Source organism: Girardinichthys multiradiatus, chromosome Y, assembly GCF_021462225.1.
Source record: "Girardinichthys multiradiatus isolate DD_20200921_A chromosome Y, DD_fGirMul_XY1, whole genome shotgun sequence".
Lineage (NCBI taxonomy): Eukaryota > Metazoa > Chordata > Actinopteri > Cyprinodontiformes > Goodeidae > Girardinichthys > Girardinichthys multiradiatus.
In genome coordinates this window covers 14,668,458-14,689,360 of record NC_061818.1, presented here as the reverse complement: position 1 = coordinate 14,689,360, position 20,903 = coordinate 14,668,458, and the positions used below count along the sequence as shown (strand labels likewise).

At 40.3% G+C, this 20,903-nt stretch overlaps 2 protein-coding genes across 2 annotated transcripts in view; both read left to right on the top strand.

Moving 5' to 3' along the window:
- The first annotated feature begins 2,344 nt into the window (after nt 1-2,344).
- Nucleotides 2,345-11,164, top strand: LOC124864888 (meiosis inhibitor protein 1-like). The gene is made up of 5 exons (XM_047359849.1): nt 2,345-2,479; nt 2,631-2,785; nt 2,947-3,070; nt 9,759-9,820; nt 11,036-11,164. The coding sequence occupies exons 2-5, from the start codon at nt 2,642-2,644 to the stop codon at nt 11,162-11,164; spliced, it is 459 nt and encodes a 152-aa protein (XP_047215805.1). The 5' UTR covers nt 2,345-2,479; nt 2,631-2,641.
- Nucleotides 9,858-20,903, top strand: part of LOC124864887 (meiosis inhibitor protein 1-like) — a 25,195-nt gene continuing 14,149 nt past the window's right edge. The window contains exons 1-3 of the mRNA XM_047359847.1: nt 9,858-9,987; nt 11,036-11,141; nt 19,459-19,668. The gene's annotated coding sequence lies outside the window, so the exon portion shown is untranslated. The remainder of the gene's footprint in view (nt 9,988-11,035; nt 11,142-19,458; nt 19,669-20,903) is intronic.

The following is a 20,903-nucleotide window of genomic DNA, read 5'->3' as shown; positions in this document are numbered from 1 at the left end:
CTGTTAATCTTTCCTCAGGGTTTCATCCTCAGTCTGATGGCCAAACCGAGAGAGTCAACCAAGAAGCTGAAACCAAACTTCATATATTATGTGAGTCTGACCCGACCAAGTGGTCCCAAAATTTGCCCTGGGTTGAATACGCCATGAACTCTATGCAATCAAGTGCCACTGGTTTGTCCCCTTTTCATGTTGTGTTTGGTTTCCAGCCACCCATGTTTTCATTTCAGGAGAGAGAAGCTAATGTTCCGTCCGCCCAAGCGGCTGCCCTAAGGTGCCAAAGAATATGGAGAAAGGCCAGGAGATCGATGATCAGAATGTCACTGGTTCATTCAAGAACGGCCAACCGGAGACGGATCCCTGCCCCTAAGTACCAGGTGGGGCAGAAGGTTTGGCTCCGCCAAGGAACTCCCATTAAGGGTAGAATCCAGGAAACTGGCACCCCAATTTGTTGGACTTTTCCCAATCTCCAAGATCATCAACCCTGTCGCTGTACGACTGAGATTACCCAACTCCATGAGGATTAACCCCACGTTCCACGTTTCCCAGGTCTAGCCCTTCGTGGAGCCCCGACATCGTGTGAGTAGATATCCAGCGTTCCTTCCTGTCTGATCATTGTTCTTGACCTTGCCTTGCTTTTTGGATTCATGCCTCTGCCTGCTCCTTGTCGGAGTATTTGGATTTTGGTTGTCAACCTTGTTTCCTGCATCTGGTTTATGCCTCTGCCTGCCTCTTGCCTGACGCCTCTTGTCCTGATCGTTGACCCTGTTTCTGTCCTTGGATTATTCAGCCTGGAGTCACTTCTTACCTGTGTTGTGGAGATCACCGCCTGCAAAATCTGGAGAGACTACAAGTCACTAATCCCTCTTTCTGCCTCAGTGATTCCTGGAAGCTGTGAGGAGTGTTACCTGTGTGACGTTTTCCTGTGGCTGAATAAACCTTTTAAACTTTCAGTACTGTGTCTGGCTGAATCCTGGGTCCGCCTTTTTCTGATTCATAGCAATTTGACCTTAAACCAGAATAAACATTTCCTGTTTTTGGTCAGATCGAATCATCTACACGATTTCTACTTTCTAAATGCAAGAACAATGAAATTCGTAACTTTACATTGATTTCCTTATAATTGTGTAGAAATACATTTATGACTTCATTCCAGCATTTCTATATTCTTTCACACACTTCTCACAATAGTTTTCTGGAATTTTGTCTCATTCCTCCTGACAGAAGAACTGTAACTTCATCATGTTTGTATGCTGCTTTGCTTGCACACATCTTTTCAACTCTGCCCACAAATCTTCTATGGGACTGAGATCAGGGCTTTGTATACAGTATGTCACTTCAGAACCTTAACATTACTCTCAAGGTTCTGTTGACATTGCAGTTTGTAACTAATTTGGTCTTCTAATGCTTAGGGGTTTTGTCAGTCAGTCAGTCATTTTCTACCGCTTATTCCATAGTGGGTCGCGGGGGAGCTGGTGCCTATCTCCAGAAGTCTATGGGCGAGAGGCGGGGTACACCCTGAACAGGTCGCCAGTCCATCGCAGGGCAACACACAAACAACCATGCACACACTCATTCATACACGCTGTATCTTCATAAGGTCTTTGGCTTTTGTTGTAGGGTTGATGTGCATATTTCACAACATTCATCTCTGGGACAGTGAACCATCCTCCTTCCTAAATGGTAACACACTAGAAATTGCCATGGTGTTCATACTTACATATAAATGATTAAACAGATCAAAACAGCATCTTCGGGGATCTGGAAATTGTACTGGATCTGGAAAGGATCAACCAAATTCAAGGAGGTCCACAATTCCTGTCTGGATGCGTTGGCCGATTTCTTTTGATTGTAACATTGTGTCACACAAGGAAGCAGTGTGGTTGAGTATATTAACATACATAAACAGTTGTTGGGTGCCAAGTGACTTACTGTTTGACTTGGATTTCAGGTCCTTTTCTGCAGGTCTTCTGCCCTCTTCTCTCTGCCTCTTTTATGTGTGAACATTGTGATTAAAGGTCCCCTGTGCCTTAAAAGGTTAAATAATATATCAGGCTGTGCCTTAATTCATTCAACTCAGATTAATAAATGTCTCAGAAGCCTACCAAGCAATGACATCATCATGTAGGCTTTTAGTCAGGCTTTAAAGACAGCCATCTTTGTGTGAATAAAAAAAAAAAACAACAACAACCATTATTCTGACATTTAGCAAATAGATATAACTTTGGTAAACCTAACTGGCCTAAAACTGGAAAGATTTAGTCTGTGTTAATGTATCTTTTTTGCACAGTGTCCTTATTTCTTCTCCTGCTGTTAATAAAGTTTTAAATTTCCCGCCGTTGTGCAGATTGAGTGCTAGAGGGAGGCTAGTTAAGGTTAGCGTAATAATTGCTGCCTCATTTGTTACTTCTGCAGCTCTTGGTCGCTTTTTCATACAACATAGTCTTGTCAACAACATGAGCGCAAAGCAAAGGAAGCGCAGGTAATTTTGTTTTTAAGGGGCACAATTAACACGAAGCTGTTTATTAGAACTTTGTCTTAACATTATAGCCTATTAACGAAATAACAAAGAAGCCTCCTACTTGTTTCATTGTTTAACATATGTCACGTTCATTGTTGTGTTCATTCAATAGGTAAGACAACGATGGCAGGCGCGGATATTGTTTATGAGCAGGTCCACTTTAGACATGACCCGAAGTGGAGCGTCCGCCTGCGGTCTGCGGAGGGCGGCGGGCTGCTGCTTTGTTTGGCCTGTGCCATTGAAATGATGGAGGCGGAAGAAATGGCCGTAAGTATCACGGTATTAATGGAAACTGTCTCCACCGACCAAAACTGCGCTATTGTGTTCTTGTATTCAGATTTCAGGATGTTACGTCGCATTTTACTGTCACACCGAGTATCTATTCGTCCATGTCTATATTTTTTATGCACTCCACATGTTTGTTGCAGTCGGTGAGGAAGTGTTTTGCCTTGTCGAGTATGAGCGGCATCCTGAGGAGCTCTGCAGGGGCTCTGAGAGAGCTATTCCGACAGGACCACAGAGTCACTCTGCATTTTATTACCACATTATTAGGTGAGGAAAATATGCATGAGGACATTAGAAGGTGAAGAAAGGTCTTGGAAGGGTGATCAGGACATTTTTAGACTATTGTTCATAATTTGTCATCCCACTGAAGGGTATGTTGTTTATTCACTTTTGATGCCTTTTTATTCTGGGAGTTTTAAGCTGCAGAACAACGCAGTGCCATGCAAGAAAGTTTTATGAGAGTTTATACCTCTTGAACCTTTTCATCACATTAATTAATTTTACTTTTGTCATACACCACATACTTGTGAAGTGGAAGGAAAAACTTAAAACCAGGGCAGATATTTGTCTCAAAGCTTGACAACAACACTAAAAAAGGAAAAGGTTTTGATCAAAGTATATAAATGTGTTTTAGAATGGCTTTAATTTAGTCCAAACCCAAATTCAATTAAGAATCTGTAGCAAGACTTAAAAATGGCTGTTCACAAACACTTGTTTCCAGAGAGTCTTGACTAGCAGGGGCTAAATACATGCCACGCCTTTCTGATTTTTATTTGTAGAAAACAAGAAAATCCTGCATCTTTTCTCTTACACTTCCAATTATGGGGAATGTGAAAAAGATGAAAGGTATTATTTTAAGGTACTGTAAGCATAAACACTGTGTGTGAGCTGTGTGCAGAACCTCCAATAGCTACTCACCATTAGTAAGTAGAGCTCCTTGTTTTAGACACCTCCAAGGTTTTGTTTAACTGGGGCATCACTTACCCTTACATCGGATAACGTGGGACAGTTTTTGTGAAATGGGTATTTTAGTTTTATGGGGTTTTAGTTTTAGTTTTACTATGCAGCCTTTCTGCACATTCAGGACCTGCTGTTTATTTCCACAGTGTGTGTGTAGGAGCAACGGCTCACAACCTCTGTGTGTATGTAATGTAATGGCATGAAAGACACTCATTTGGCCGACACTTTTACAGAAAGTGATTTACAGGTAAAATGAAGTGCTCTGTAGTAATTGCACCAAATGGATTTACATCAGCATCCTTTTAGTACAGAAGGATTTGACCATCTTTTGAAAGTGGTCAGAAAAACTCAACCATATTTAGTAATAGTTAGTCTCTAAAGCGGTACTTTAATAAATATGATATCAGATTTATTCAATTCCATTCAGTTTATTTATATAGCGCCAATTCACAACACATGTTGTCTCAAGGCACTTCACAACAGTCAGGTTCATACATTCCAATTAATACTAACCATTGAACAGTGCAGTCAGATTCAGTTATTTATTCAAATTGGATAAAAAGTTTTTCTGTCTAAGGAAACCCAGCAGATTGCATCCAGTCAGTGACTTGCAGCATTCCCTCCTCCTGGATGAGCATGTAGAGACAGCGGACAGTCACTCATACTGAGCATGCATGAGCATGCATGTAGCGACAGTGGAGAGGAAAAGCTCCCTTTTAACAGGAAGAAACCTCCAGCAGAACCAGGCTCAGTGTGAGCGGCCATCTGCCACGACCGACTGGGGGTTTGAGAGAACATAGCAGAGACACAAAAAGAACAAAGAAGCACTGATCCAGGAGTACTTTCTATGGGAAGGAAAAGTAAATGTTAATGGATGTAGCTCCTTTAGTCGTTTCACCTAGAAAGAAAGAACAGATAAACTCTGAGCCAGTTTTCAAAGAGAGCACATATAATTAGTTACAGTAAAAGCTCAGTCAATCGCCATGTCAAGGAGAAAGGGTTAAACACTAAAAGACAGGGCCATGTGGATCATCGGTAGAGGGTGAGCATTAAGTTGTTGTACACAGAGCCAGGCCAGGTGTAGCTTCTAGGAAGAGAAAAGAGAGAACTTAAAGTTAAAAGCTGAAATAACAGCAAACAATGCAAAATTGGAGAGTAGTGTGAGGATGTAGCGAAGAGGGTGAAAGTGGTCATTATGTCCTCCAGCAGCCTAAGCCTATAGCAGCATAACTACAGAGATAGCTCAGGATAACCTAAGCCACTCTAACTATAAGCTTTATCAAAAAGGAAAGTTTTAAGCCTAGCCTTAAAAGTAGACAGGGTGTCTGCCTCACGGACTAAAGCTGGGAGCTGGTTCCACAGGAGAGGAGCCTGATAACTAAAGGATCTGCCTCCCATTCTACTTCTAGAGACTCTAGGAACCACCAGTAAACCTGCAGTCTGAGAACGAAGTGCTCTGTTAGGAACGTATGGAACAATCAGATCTCTGATGTATGATGGAGCTAAATCATTAAGGGCTTTATATGTGAGGAGGAGAATTTTAAATTCTATTGTGGATTTAACAGGGAGCCAATGAAGGGAAGTTAAAATAGGAGAAATATGATCTCTCTTTTTAATTTTCATCAGAACTCTTGCTGCAGCATTTTGAATCAGCTGAAGGCTTTTAACTGCATTTTGTGGACATCCTGATAGTAACGAATTACAATAGTCCAGCCTTGAAGTAACAAATGCATGGACTAGTTTTTCAGCATCACTCCTGGATAGGATATTTCTAATTTTGGCAATGTTCCGGAGATGAAAGAAGGAAATCCTAGAAACCTGTTTAATATGGGATTTAAATGAAATGTCCTGGTCAAAAATAACACCAAGGTTTTTTACTTTATTATCAGAGGTAAATTTAATGCCATCCAGGTTAAGTGATTGACTAAGCAGTTTCTTTTTTAAAGACTCCGGTCCAAAGACGACATCTTCTGTCTTGTCTGAATTTAGAAGCAGAAAATTTAAAGTCATCCAAGTTTTTACATCTTCAAGACATGCTTGTAGTCTATCTAACTGGTTGGGCACATCAGGATGGGAGGATTTGTTTATTTTTAACTTAATTTGTATGGTAATATAAACAAATGCATATTGCAAATGCTTTTTTTCGAACAGTGCCTGTAACACAACTACCTTTAAATATACGTACGTTATCAGTAACACACAAATTTCGTTGCTAATGCTTTTTTACTGAACAGAGCACGAACACCTTTCCAATATCTCCTAACTGATATACACTGCAGCCTACCAGGTCAAAAGTCATTCTTCATCTTCTTCCTGCACACTGAAACCATCAAAGTCCTCTTCTTCAGTGTCTGAACTGAACAGCCTCAGGATCTCGTCACTCACTTCAGCCTCTTCGTTGACGCTCTCACTTGAGCGCACCCGGTCTCCTTAATCACGCAGCAGTCCAGCCTTTCGAAACCCGTTGGTGATTTTCGATGTTGATGCGGGTGAATATAAATGACTGATTTACAATACCAGTCATTGAATTGTGAAAGTGCTCTTGATTTATCGCGCAGTTTCATTGGACCTCTGTGAACTACTCATCAATTTGATTGGTCTACTGTTACCAGGCAAAATGTTTTTGGCGGCATGAAAAAAAAACATGCATTAGCCGCACCGTTGTATAGGCCACAGTGATCAAAGTATGGGAAAAAAGTAGCGGCTTATAATCCGGAATTTACGGTAATCATCGTCAGGAGTATGTAAGGAGTGGAAAGAGTGTGTGGAGCAGTAATCAAAGCAAAGGGTGGCTACTTTGAAGAACCTAGAATATAAGACATATTTTCAGTTGTTTCACACTGTTTTGTTTAGTATATAATTCCACATGTTTTAATTAATAGTTTTGATGCCTTCAGTGTGAATCTACAATATTCATAGTCATGAAAATAAAGAAAACTCTTTGAATGAGAAGGTGTGTCCAAACCTTTGGTCTGTACTGTATATTGAAAGATGTATTTTTTTACTCAAGTTTATCATAGCGTAAGAATCACACGCTGATCAATGCTTACAGTATACAGGTCCTTCTCAAAAAATTAGCATATTGTGATAAAGTTCATTATTTTCCATAATGTCATGATGAAAATTTAACATTAATATATTTTAGATTCATTGCACACTAACTGAAATATTTCAGGTCTTTTATTGTCTTAATACGGATGATTTTGGCAAACAGCTCATGAAAACCCAAAATTCCTATCTCACAAAATTAGCATATTTCATCCGACCAATAAAAGAAAAGTGTTTTTAATACAAAAAACGTCAACCTTCAAATAATCATGTACAGTTATGCACTCAATACTCTGTCGGGAATCCTTTTGCAGAAATGACTGCTTCAATGCAGCGTGGCATGGAGGCAATCAGCCTGTGGCACTGCTGAGGTCTTATGGAGGCCCAGGATGCTTCGATAGCGGCCTTTAGCTCATCCAGAGTGTTGGGTCTTGAGTCTCTCAACGTTCTCTTCACAATATCCCACAGATTCTCTATGGGGTTCAGGTCAGGAGAGTTGGCAGGCCAATTGAGCACAGTGATACCATGGTCAGTAAATCATTTACCAGTGGTTTTGGCACTCTGAGCAGGTGCCAGGTCGTGCTGAAAAAGGAAATCTTCATCGCCATAAAGCTTTTCAGCAGATGGAAGCATGAAGTGCTCCAAAATCTCCTGATAGCTAGCTGCATTGACCCTGCCCTTGATAAAACACAGTGGACCAACACCAGCAGCTGACACGGCACCCCAGACCATCACTGACTGTGGGTACTTGACACTGGACTTCTGGCATTTTGGCATTTCCTTCTCCCCAGTCTTCCTCCAGACTCTGGCACCTTGATTTCCGAATGACATGCAGAATTTGCTTTCATCCGAAAAAAGTACTTTGGACCACTGAGCAACAGTCCAGTGCTGCTTCTCTGTAGCCCAGGTCTGGGGAATGCGGCACCTGTAGCCCATTTCCTGCACACGCCTGTGCACGGTGGCTTTGGATGTTTCTACTCCACACTCAGTCCACTGCTTCCGCAGGTCCCCCAAGGTCTGGAATCGGCCCTTCTTCACAATCTTCCTCAGGGTCCGGTCACCTCTTCTCGTTGTGCAGCGTTTTCTGCCACACTTTTTCCTTCCCACAGACTTCCCACTGAGGTGCCTTGATACAGCACTCTGGGAACAGCCTATTCGTTCAGAAATGTCTTTCTGTGTCTTACCCTCTTGCTTGAGGGTGTCAATAGTGGCCTTCTGGACAGCAGTCAGGTCGGCAGTCTTACCCATGATTGGGGTTTTGAGTGATGAACCAGGCTGGGAGTTTTAAAGGCCTCAGGAATCTTTTGCAGGTGTTTAGAGTTAACTCGTTGATTCAGATGATTAGGTTCATAGCTCGTTTAGAGACCCTTTTAATGATATGCTAATTTTGTGAGATAGAAATTTTGGGTTTTCATGAGCTGTATGCCAAAATCATCCGTATTAAGACAATAAAAGACCTGAAATATTTCAGTTAGTGTGCAATGAATCTAAAATATATGAATGTTAAATTTTCATCATTACATTATAGAAAATAATGAACTTTATCACAATATGCTAATTTTTTGAGAAGGACCTGTATATTAATTTAAAAAGTAAACCAAAAAAGAACTGGCCTTTTATTACTTTTTTTCTTTTAATCTTTATACATTTTATAAAAAATGTGTGCAGTGTTTTGTTTCTGTTTTATTTATAAAAGAAAAAAATTATTTCATGGCAGAATTAGTTCATGTTAAAAGCGAAAAGTGGCAAAAATGGCTCTTTGGATCAAAATGATTGCAGACTAGTTAAGTGGTTAGCAGTGTAACCTCACAACAGGAAGGTCGCACTGCTTTGAGTGGAGTTTGTATGTTTCCCTCATGCATGCATGGGATCTCCTCTCGCAGCATTCCAAAACAACTAGGTTACATAAATTGGTAGATCTAAACTGATGGCAGTAATAATATTTTAGAGTGCAGACTCAGTCCTTTGTGTCAGTGTGTTGCCCTTCGACGGACTGGCGACCTCTCCATGGTGGATAAGCGTGCATAGACAACGGATGGACGTTACTAATCGATCCTTACCTGCTCAAGCACTACACCCACACCCACTTGGAACTACAGTAAAATATGTGGCAAATTGAAACCTCTGAGTAATATTGACATGAAAAGTCAGATTATACAAGATTATAACTGACAAATTATAATAAGGTTTTTGTGGCCTTCCTGTTTCACAAGAATGCTTCAAAGTGAGGAGGACCCAGTTGGCCAAGGTGATGAGATCCCTGCCTGCACTCATACAAACACATCAATGTTACATGTGGACACGCATATTCTACCCACATCCAATCTTACAAACACAGAGACTTTAGGGGCTTGATGCAGGGTCACTGCCAGTAATTGCTCGCCTCAGTTTGCACGTCGATAATTGTTCATTTTAATTTTCCAGAGAGCTGAAATAATTTGTTTTCTTTATCTTTAATGATTTATGTACTCAGCAATATTCACACTTCTCTGTATTCATAATGCTTTTGTCTTTCAGCCAAGCTATGCCATCAAACACTCAGACTTTGTCTCAGCAGACGTTTACAGCATTAAAATGCTTTTGTAAGAACTAATAAATGAATAATTCATGGCTGCCGTCCCAGAATGCCTCAGGGACCGCTTTATTGTAAGCGTTAGTAGAATGCTAATAGTTAGATGTTTATTTCCTCTTTGCTCTGACATGTGAAATACATTTTTAAAAGTCATTTACGGCCAACTGAAAACACAGTTGCAGGGATCTTGTTGTCATGATGTTCGCTAATGAAATGCTTCAAGCAGTTGTAGTTTCCTGCCGAGGATAGCTGAATATGTTTTCCATTGCTCTCCACTGCTGTTTAATGTCCCTTTATGTGTCTAATGTGTGTGTGTGTGTGTGTGTGTGTGTGTGTGTGTGTGTGTGTACTCCTGTTTGTGTTTGTGCCAATCAGTGCTGGTTCAGCTGCTTCTAGAGTTCCAGAACGAGCTGCCATTTCACTTTGTTTTGGACAAGGTACACAAATAGGTAAGGCAAACACTTTTACATGCATCCAGCATCCACTGCTGCTAAGTGTAAATAAGTCACATCCTAACTGGGCGGTTTAGTAGACAGACAGAGAGTTTGTCTTCCTCTCGCTGCTGTTGTGTCACCTCAGGGTGAGGAGATCGTTGAGCAATCAGGTAAACCGGGTTAGGTTGTTTGTGCCGCTGATGACAGGAAGATTTAACGCCTGGTGGTGTTGACAGGTCTCGTATATATAACTAGAATACATCTTGTTAAAAAACGTTTCATGTGAAGTTCTGGTGAAGAACTCCTGTTTGGACTAGGAAGCAGTATGTTTTGGTTCAGTAAATCAGACAGTTGTCTCGTTGAGTCCTTTGCCATCTTATCCACAGTATGTGTTTCCTATGGTGTCCTGCTCCTATTGGGGGAAAATTAAATAGAGGCAACTTAAGAGCACTTTCAATAAAACCCATGTTTAAATAAAACATTTTTACCTACTTTAGAGTTGAGGGAATCTAATAATCCCTTGGCTAATTGAGTAAATGGATTTAGGGTGCTCTGAAAAATTATTTGCCCACTTACAAATTTCTTCAGTGTTTGCTTTTTAATGAAATGTTATTATCAGACAGAAATAACCGGCGCAAATAAGGAAAGGAGTTTTTCAATCATAATTTCATTTATTGAGGGAAACAGCTGTCCAAACCAATCTGTCTCAATGTGAAACAGTTAATTGTTGCCTAAACCTGAGGACGACTCCTGTCACCCTTCGAGGAAACAACTGCCATCAAATGACAGGGAGTGTTTCACATCTTTGTGGAGGAACCTTTGGCCACTTTTCTTTGCAAATTTGTTTGATTCAGCCACATCGGTGGGCTTTTAAGAATGAAGGGCCTGCTTAAGGTCACACCACCACATCTCAATTGGATTCAAGTCCAGACTTTTAACATGCTACTTCAAAACCTTTATCTTGGTTTGTTTTTTGAGCCATTCAGAAGCTGACTTGCTATGCTTCAAATCATTTTCCTGCATTGTCCACACCCATGTGTGTTCAAAGGTCTCCCACATATGCACGGGGAGAACATGCAAACTCCATGCAGAAAGACCCCCGGCCGGGAATCGAACCCCAGACCTTCTTGCTGCAAGGCAACAGTGTTACCAACTGCGTCACCGTGCAGCCCTCCTTTGTTTCATCTTGTTATTGTATTTTTTTATACTTTCCCGTAGCTGAACGACCAGCTTAGTGTGAAGCATTTCCTGCCTACATTCAACTTCCTAGGGAACCTATTGAAGACCGTCCCCAACGTGGCCCAGAGCCTTCTAACTCAGTACGGTAAGACCCTGCAGGTCAATTAGACTCTCCATTAAGGGGAAGCAGAGGTTCTCAGATGAGAATGGGTTTTAAGATGATTTTATGTTAACTCAGATTCAATCATTGTAAATGATAACATTATTACTATTTAGAAAAAACCTGTTCAGCCTCTTAAAGGAGCTTTTATATTGAATGAATGAAATGAACTGGTTTTAATAATAACAATGGTAAAAGATTTTAGTTAGTATAACAGATTATACATAAATTTACTTTTAAAACTATGGTTTTTAATGGTTCATCCCATATAGCTTCTCAGATGCCTCCCTGCAGACACTCGCAGAAGCCAATGAAAGTGCAGTGGGGGGACAACAGTAGCAAGCTTTAAATATAGCTGTGTTTTGGATTTTGTACCTGCTTTAGGAAGATGTTTTTGTCCTCACGCCATGCATAAAAAAACTACACAGGCTGTCCACACCCTCCTTCAGCAGCTACTAGCTGTTTATTTGGCTATTGCCAAATAAGCTAACTTTTAGCCTGATGTGTGTACTACTTATTGTAGCAAAATGTCTTATTTCCTATTTCTTATGTTGTATTTCTCTCTTATTTCTTCTTATACCAGAAGTAGTATAAGGGGTCAAAGTAACAAAAATCATCTTGAAATGAATTGAAGGTGTGAAAGATGGATGAGCTGAAGCTTCAGTTAGCAACAAAGAGTCTCGTTTCTGACTGTTGCATTTTGCTGATTACGGAGACCTGGCTCCACTCATCCATTCCGGACACGGCTATCGAGCTTGCAGGACGCACAGCTTACAGATATGACAGGAGCCGTGACTCCGGTAAGAACAGGGGAAGGGGGCCCTGCATCTATGTGAACAGCAGCTGGTGCACAAATGCCACGGGTATTTACAGGCACTGCTCAGCAGATCTGGAATTTATTACCGTCAGATGCAGGCCATTGTACCTTCCGTGTGAGTTTACTGTTGTCATGGTGACTGCTGTATATATTGGATGAACCTGGATGAACAAAGAGGTCAAGAACCTGCTGAAGGAGAGAAATAGCACTTTCGGATCCAGAGACAGGGACCTGTACATCTGCGCCCGAGCCTCTCTGAAGAGAGGCATCAGAGAGGCCAAGGAAAACTACAAGCAGAGGATTGAGAAAGAATTCAATGGCCGGCAGGTGTGGCAAGGGGTCCAGCACATCATATTGTTTTTTTTTAAAGATATTTTTGGCACTAGTGGCCTTTATTTTTCAATTTTTTGACAATAGGTAGACAGGAAAGAGGGGTAGAGAGAGGGGGAGACATTCGGTAAATGTCGCCGGGTCTGGGACTCGAACCTGGGACAGCCACCATTCAAGGACTGTAGCCTCTGTATATGGTCGCGCGCTTTCACCCCTACACCACCAGCGCCGCCCTGGATAAGGGATTTTTTGACAGACCGATCCCAGAGAATGAGAGTAGGACCCCACATGTCCTCAGCACTGAGCACCGGCACTCCACAAGGCTGTGTCCTAAGCCCCCTACTCTACACCCATGACTGTACCCCCATCCACCCGAACAATTCCGTCATAAAGTTTGCTGATGATACCACGGCGGTGGGGCTCATCTCTGGAGAAGATGAGGCTAGGTACAGAATGGAAGTAGAACGGCTGTCTGACTGGTGCACCACCAACAACCTCCGTTTGAACACCTCCAAGTCGAAGCTACTGATTGTCGACTTTAGGAGGTGTAAACCAGACATTCAGCCCTTCATAATAAATGGGGACAGGGAGGAGATGTTTCAGGTTCCTGGGCACCTACATCAGTGATGACTTGACCTGGAATGCAAACTCCACTTCCACCCTGAAGAAGGCACAGCAGAGACTGTACTTCCTGAGGATTCTCAGGAAGAACAACCTGAGAACTGAGCTGCCGGTGCCCTTCTATCACTGCTCTGTGGAGTCGGTGTTGTACCATGGCATCTTCACTGTGGTTCTCCTGCTGCACTGTGGCAGAGAGGAAGCAGCTCCAGAGGGTCATAAACACTGCCCAGAGCCTGATTGGCTGCCCTCTTCCATCTTTGGAGGAGATCTACAGGACCCGCTGCCTCCGGAGAGCCTGCAGCATCATCAGGGACCCCTCACACCCCGGCCACCGCCTCTTTGAACTTTTACCCTCAGGGAGGCGTTTCAGGGCAATAATGTCAAAAACAAACAGACTGAAAAACAGTTTCTACCCAAGAGCTGTTGTTGCCCTGAACACTGCAAATTCATGTAATCCCTGATTTATTCATTTATTTGATTGTTTTCACCGACTTCGAGAGTTGCTATTTTTAAACTTTGTTGTGCATTTTTTACACAATGACAATAAAAAGAATTCGTATTCTGATTCTGGTTCTGATTCTGAAATACTGAACATGGTAAACGTTTGTGCCGTAAAAACCAAGAGCGCCGAGGCTGCTGCTGTATTCCGATCTACTGGATGTAACAAAAATTACACTGTGAACGCGATGAATGATAATAAAAATGGAGGCGCTAAAATCAAAGCAGTGAATAATAACAGACAATGTTAAATTTTTGAGAACCTTAATATTTATAACATTAATATTTACCATGTTATCATTTTAATGACCTCCAAATTCACGGATTCTAATTTTCACAAAGGTGAAATTAATCATGTTGGTTTTTACGCCTCTCACTTTTACCATGTTCAGTATTTCACACCTTCATTTCATTTCAAGTTGATTTTTGTTACGTTGACCTCTCAATAAGCATCTGATTTGTATAAAAGCAGCAAGATAGCAAATGAACTGAGGCACAACTTCCTTTAATCATTCACAATAAGAGCCTTAAGCACACACTATATCCCGCCCTCTGGATTTCAAGTAAAAGTGCAAAGCTAAATACAGTAGCTAACTGTTCTCGTCATTTGTAAAAGAAGAGCGAATGCTGGGTGCGTCGTGTGAATGGGCTACAGACCATAATTTGTCCTTGAAATCATATAAAACAGGCCAGTCGTGAAATTTGTCAAGTTTATATTTTTGTTTGATGTTCAGCAGTTCTTAGGCTCTTTCTAAATATTTCCATTCCAACACTAAAAACATAATCAATGTCTCTTGCGGTAGGCTGATGAATTTTTCACTGGAATTACTTAAACGTGTATATATATATATAGTGTGCTAATCTAAACGCTTTCCTATTTTTCCATTTTACCTTAAAATACGCATGTCATCCTATATTAAAAATAGACATAATGTAATACAGAAGATATTCTGTGTTTGATGAGGTTGTGAGAGTAGTGATAAAAATAATACTATTACTACTAATAAAAACAATATTCACAGTATTTTAACTGAATATTCTGATGCTGATAACCCACATTTTTCTCTCTTTTCAATCACCAAGATGACCACACCACTCTCCTTGAACTTTAGCATCTTCACCAATGATGTGCATCAGGTGTAAAAACTGAAAATCCATTCAACTGGTCAAGTATAGTATTGACAAGCATAACGTGAATACACGACACCTGAAATATAAAAGCCTACCCAGTATGGACTCCACGCCATCCAGTTGCAATATTGCACACTTTGAAATGCCTGCAGGGACTCAAAGTATAGTCTCTAAATAATGTTTGAAGAAAAAGAAGCATTTTTGTCTCATTGATGATGTTTTTTATTATTTTTATAATTTAAATGTTATTCCTGTATTGTCTTTATTTACTGTGATCATGTCAATAGTTGTTAAAGTGGCCAAAAGCAAGAAATATCCTGATGGAAATGCATTTCTTTTCTACTGTTGAATTATACTTAGCCATGTTTTTCTCAAAACACTAATTCTCTGACCCATCCTTCTGACCTCCTGTTGTAGTAAAGATAAATGTCCTCAGTCAGGGGTGTGTAGAGTATCCACACAAAAATGGTAACACAGAACAGTTAGGGTCACTTCTAACTGTGGATTTGGTGATTTACTCAACATCAGAAGGGATACACAAAATTAAATCATAGCTTGTTTTATTTACCTTATAAACTGACCTATGTAGCTGTTTGGCATATGATCATATGATCAACATTTAGTATCATGATTATTATATATTAATTTGTCATGGTTACCAATATTATACTACATTTGTTTAAGATATGCAAAAGTGTTCACCTAGAATGAAGCCAGTTGGAAAAAATGTATTTATGTATATTGTTTTTTATATTAGTACTGCTAGTAGTAGTAGTTATCTTGCCATGGGTTAGTATTACTAACCCATGGCAATGTTTTCATGGTAATCATTAAACCCAATAGCTCCATAGCAAATGAATAGAGATTTTTATATTGTGTCCAGTTTCAAATAAAACCTTTCCAACATTTAAAAGACAGAACTGGTTGATCAGAACCCACCTTGGACTTTCTTCAGCTGTTTGAACCTTTTCAGTTCCCCTCTGGTTGCATATAAATAAGCACACATTACATTAGATTCACATGGCCAGTCCCTGAACAGGTGCTGCCAAAATAAGATGTTACATTTTGCTCATCTAATCATTTCCCTACTCCATTCATTAGTAGATTTAGATCCAGAAGATAGTCCAGTTCAGCACAATGAGGGAGAAAATACACGGTTGTGATTAAATCTCTGGTTCAACCAGTTATGCAACATCTGTCTGCTAATTGATCAGTTGTTTGCTCTGTTAGTGGGCATTGTTCATCAGGCTCAAGCTTGTGGATGTTGTGAGGTGCTTTGTCATGACTGACTGCTTGTCTTTGCACTGATGAACAAAGGTAAGACCTATACCAAAACACTGGCATTAAAGCCATTGTGTTTTCCTATTTGTGACCACCTTCTGTGTTTATCCCTAAGCAGACACAGGTAGGAATGGTTTGCTAAGTTGCTGATGTAAGATGTGGGCTGTCATTATTGACTGTGTGCATCTGTCTGCTGCCTGCCAGTCAACAGGAAGTCTCTGTGGGCCTGTTTGGACTAACGACACCAAGGCAATGACAACAGAGCTCCCAGTGGATTTCATTTTTTTTCAGATTTGCTCCCTGCCTGCTAGTCTATAGAATTAACCCCTATCTCTTTTTTTTTTCTTGCTCTCTTATCATTTTCTGTGTTTATTTGGTTTTGTTGTTTACCCTGTTTTATGTGTATTGTGGGTTAGCCACTCTAACAGGAAGAGACTGAGAAAATAAGAGTTCCTACAGGGTCTGGATCAGATGGGGAATTGATATTGATATTTTCCAGCTCTGGATAAGCATGGAATAAGATACATTATATGTATCATTATGATGTTCTTGAGCAAAACCTGTGTCAGTCTGCTTGGGATTTGGGACTGGGACGGAGGTTCACCTTCTAGGAGGTCAATGACCCTAAGCATACTGCTAAAGCAACGCTCCAGTAGTTTAAGTTAAAACATTTAAATGTGTTGGAATGGCCTAGTCAAAGTCCAGACCAGATTGAGAACCTGTGTTTAGACTTGAAGATGCTTTTTACAAGCAAAAAAACATCCAACATGAAGGAGCTGGAGCAGTTTTGCCTCGAGGAATAGGCAAAAATCCCAGTGGCAAGATGTGGCGAGCTCCTAGAGACTTATTCAAAGCAACCTGCAGCTGTAATTGCGACAAAAGGTGGCTCTACTAGGTGCTGACTATAGGGGGGTGAACAGTTATGCATACGGAAGTTTTCTGTTATTTTGTCCAATTTGCTTAACAATAACAAAATAATACATCTTCAAAGTTGTAGGCATGTTCTATAAATAAAATGCTGCAAACTCTTCAACAATCCATTTTAATTCCAGGTTTTGAGGCAACAAAGCATGAAAAATGCCAAGGGGGGGTGAATACTTTTACAAGACACTAGGTACTGAATGAGAGAAGAACCTGTACCTCTTTATTGTTTTCATTGGAAAAAGCTTCTGTATGCAGGTAATGAAAAATGCATCTGTGATTTCTGTACGATTTATTTGACCATTTTCTCATTGAGTTTGTTTTGTTCCACAGATACACAGTTGCTAAGCTGCTCTGATGCAGTTTATTCAGCGCTCTAATATGAGTTTACTTTGTAGATTTGCTTGTGTCATTGGCCCCCTCCTCTACCTTTAGATCTACCCTCTAAAAGAGCAAACCCCCCAGGTTGGGAATTGCTGGTATTTACACTAGAAGCTGAGAGTTCAAAAGCCCCAGAGCAAGTCAGAGAAAGGTCCGATTAAATATTCTGCAGCGATGTTTACACAACAACAAAGCAACACTTCTGAAAGCAGCTCGCTAGGGTGACCAAGTGGTATTTCAATGCATGCAGCATCACTGTTTGGCTGCAAAACATGGAAATCAACCTTTGCTTTCACTGTTGACGAAGGCAAAATGAAGTCTTTTTTGTTTTATGTTGTATCTACATCTGTGTTTATTTGTTGTGAAGAGTGCTGTTAAACAACAGTGTTTTACATATCTGTCTTCTTCCTGAAAGTTTTACCCTCTTCTGCTCTTTCTTCACCCTCTGCTTCCCTCTTAATGCCGGTCTCTCATCTTTGTCTCATATTTTGTAGTGCAATCAAACATTTCCTCTCCTGGCTCACATGGATTTTGATCTTCTTGAAAGAGCAGCTGGCTTTCAGCTCGGCTCATGTACTCTGTCATCTCTTTCTTATGTGCTACCCACAGAGTCTGTGTTGCTGTCTTCCACCTCACTCTGCACTGTAATGAACAGCATGGATGATGTCTCTGTCCTCTCAGCTTTAGTTGTTCTTTTTGGGAATCTGAATCCTGCTTTTTCTGGCAGCCTGCATACCTTGAAGATGTGCTTTAAGAAGACTCCTAGTCTGGTAGAGATGGTGTTTTTGTACCTCTTCCACTGTCTCCCTATCCTGTCTGCCATTTAAGTTCCTTCTCTCCTGATTCTTGAATCCTTTCATCCTTGTGACACATTTTATTTCCAGTATTTGATCCACTTTTTTTGTAGTATTTTCAGTGCTCCTCGATCATGCTGAAGTCTTAGCATATGTCTGAAGACCAGTATTAAGACGTACTGGTTGAGAAAACAGTGGCTTAGAAGCTCTGGTTTGTGACTGGTGTATCCTCAGTCAGTAAAACTTGTTACTGAGTGTTTGCTGTAAATGTTGTGAGAGAGGCAGCGTATCCAGTCACATCCACATGCATTATCAGCACTATCACAAATCTCTTAAGAGATCTCAGATAGCCAAAGGATGGAGCACTAAATCAGGTGGCTTGTGTGTTAACTGTGGGACAGCCTGCCATTGGCTGGTTGCAACAATGATATTTATTGTGTTTATCTGTAACAAAGATCAAGAACTTAGGAAAGTTCCTATGAGTAAATCCAATCTACTCTGAAACATATTTACAAGCGTTTCACTCATAGTTTACTGATTCGTATCTGTGCACCAGTGTCCACACAGCTCTTGTGTTTTCTTTTGTAGTGTGAACATTCGTTACATTTGTAACAGAACAAATGTAACTCTGCACAAGTAGAGTGTTGAATCACACCAGTCTATCAGCAGGAGATTTGAATCGACTGTTTTTTCTTTAATTTTAAAATCAAATACTGAAAAATCGAATTATTTCAATGCATCAAAACTAAGAATTCCCACCCTTTTCATAGCATAAACTCATCAACCTACACCATGTACTGTGATGCACTTTTTTTAGTTGAATGAAAATCAGATATAGGTTAAAAACATGCTTTGATGCACAAATTGGGATATTTTAATTCTTTCCTTTTCTTTTGGATTCAACTGCCTCTATCAAAAAACTTCAGCATGTTTTTTTTTTCTCTTCTATGAATCATAGTCCTTAGACAAAAAGTCCAAAGAAATTTTAATTGATCAAAAAAGAAAGAGAAAGAAGTCAGACCTCAAGGAACTCCAGAAATTAAATCCTGCCATGAAAAGCCTTTTCAGTGCATGCCTATTTAAACTGAGGTCAAGTCAAAGTTTATTTTCATAAAACATTTAAAAAGCACAAAAGTTGACTAAAGTGCTGCACAACGTATGAAATCACCAGTGGTATAAAAAGAGTAGATATTATCAAAAGATAAAACACAACAAAAGAAAATAAGTTGTAATATAGATAGTATATGTATTATAATTAGCACAATAAAAGCTAAAATATTCTGTATTATAGTAGTGGGCTTTTAAAATAGTTTTAAAATGATTAAAACAGTCTAGCTCCAATAAAAAGGTAGAGTGTTCTACAGGTTAGATGCCACCTCTACTTCTGAGTAACCATCTGTGGTGTATTTTAAATATAATAGAAGTACAACCACAAGATTTGACTTTACTCTGCACTGACATGTTATAAGTATGTTTTGCAATTTTATTTTGTCAACTTTTTCTGAAAGAGTTTTTCTTTGTTTACCAGTGCCCTTGCTGGACCTCCTGTGCTCAGCTTTGGTTTATCCAGACGAAGTGCTGAAGACTTCGGTGGTGAATGTTTGGCTACAGCTGCTTCGCACCTCTGGAGACACTGGGGCGCAGTACCTTCCCATTGCCACAAGGGACAGATTATGCATCCTGCTGCTGCAGACTTTAAACAGTGCTAGCTCAGCTCAGCTTATTAAAAACTGTGCCGGTGAGAAAATATATATTTTATGGATTGAGGTTTAAGCTTTAAGAATGGCATTCCAGAAAGCTAATGCTAGCCCTCTTTCCATTCCAAAACTATTTTTGATGCCTGTTTGGATTATTGTTTTGTTGAAGTTTTAACCTTATGACCTGAGACTAAATGCCACGAGGACATAACCCTACCAGGAACTGGAAATTGCTACATCACTATTGCTGTCAGTAGTTTCGTTGTCCAATGAGCTAACCCCTCCCTCCTACTTCCCTATGTCTAAAGAGATTGCTCAAACCAGCTCTCCATCTAACGGGTCCGGACTTCCCTAAACCTGAAAGATCTTACTAAGCAGGTTTACTGAAAGTTCTGTTTAAGCTGGTGTTGGGAAATTACTCGCCTAGCCTCTGACAGCCTTCATACAAAAGTCTCGTCCTTCTTCAACTGGAGGTCTGGACGACTGAATAGCCTATCGCAGTCATCCACACTTTCAACAGTCACTTTTGTTCACGGCTGCTCATTCCCTAATTTACAACTGGCTCTTGGTATATGGGCTAGGTTAATTTTAGTGGCTCAGCACGAGCCCCAAAGGCGCTGTTTTAACAAACTTGGCTAAGGCAACCTTTAAAAACCTCCTAAAATATCTTAGAACCAGGCAACAAGACTTTTTACCACCAATGAAAAACCAACAATACAGTGACTCAAATAATTGAATGTCCACGATTTAACTAGAATTTTATATGCTTTCTTTAATTAGTAACGCTTTTGCAGGGGTCAGTAACAGCTTTAATTCGGCAACACAAACTAATTTCAATAATAGAATGAATCAATCAATTCAACCTGTCTTTTCCTGATGCTGAAACTAGTGAGTTTGGAGAGACTTTGAAGACGGAGGCTCATCCATGCACCTGATGGAGAAGATTCGTCTGGTAACAACGAGTGGTTTCTTGAAGGGAATACAACTTAATCTTCAGTTTTCTTCCTTTAAGTGGCAGGCACTGATGCTCCAGACTTTGATGGTTAAACAGGATCTTTGTTGTTATATGTCTCAGAAGACAGTAGTTTCCAGAGGCTGAAGAGTTGAAGGAAACCCGGAGACATAAATGAAGTTGATTCAGGACTTCCAGAAGCCTGAAACTTGGAGCAATCAGCTGTTCACCGATCAAGTTCACTTCTGTTGTCTTTATAAAAAGGCTTTAGATGAAATCAGATTCTTAATTTTGAGGCAGAGTCCTTTCTGGGCCCACGGGTTG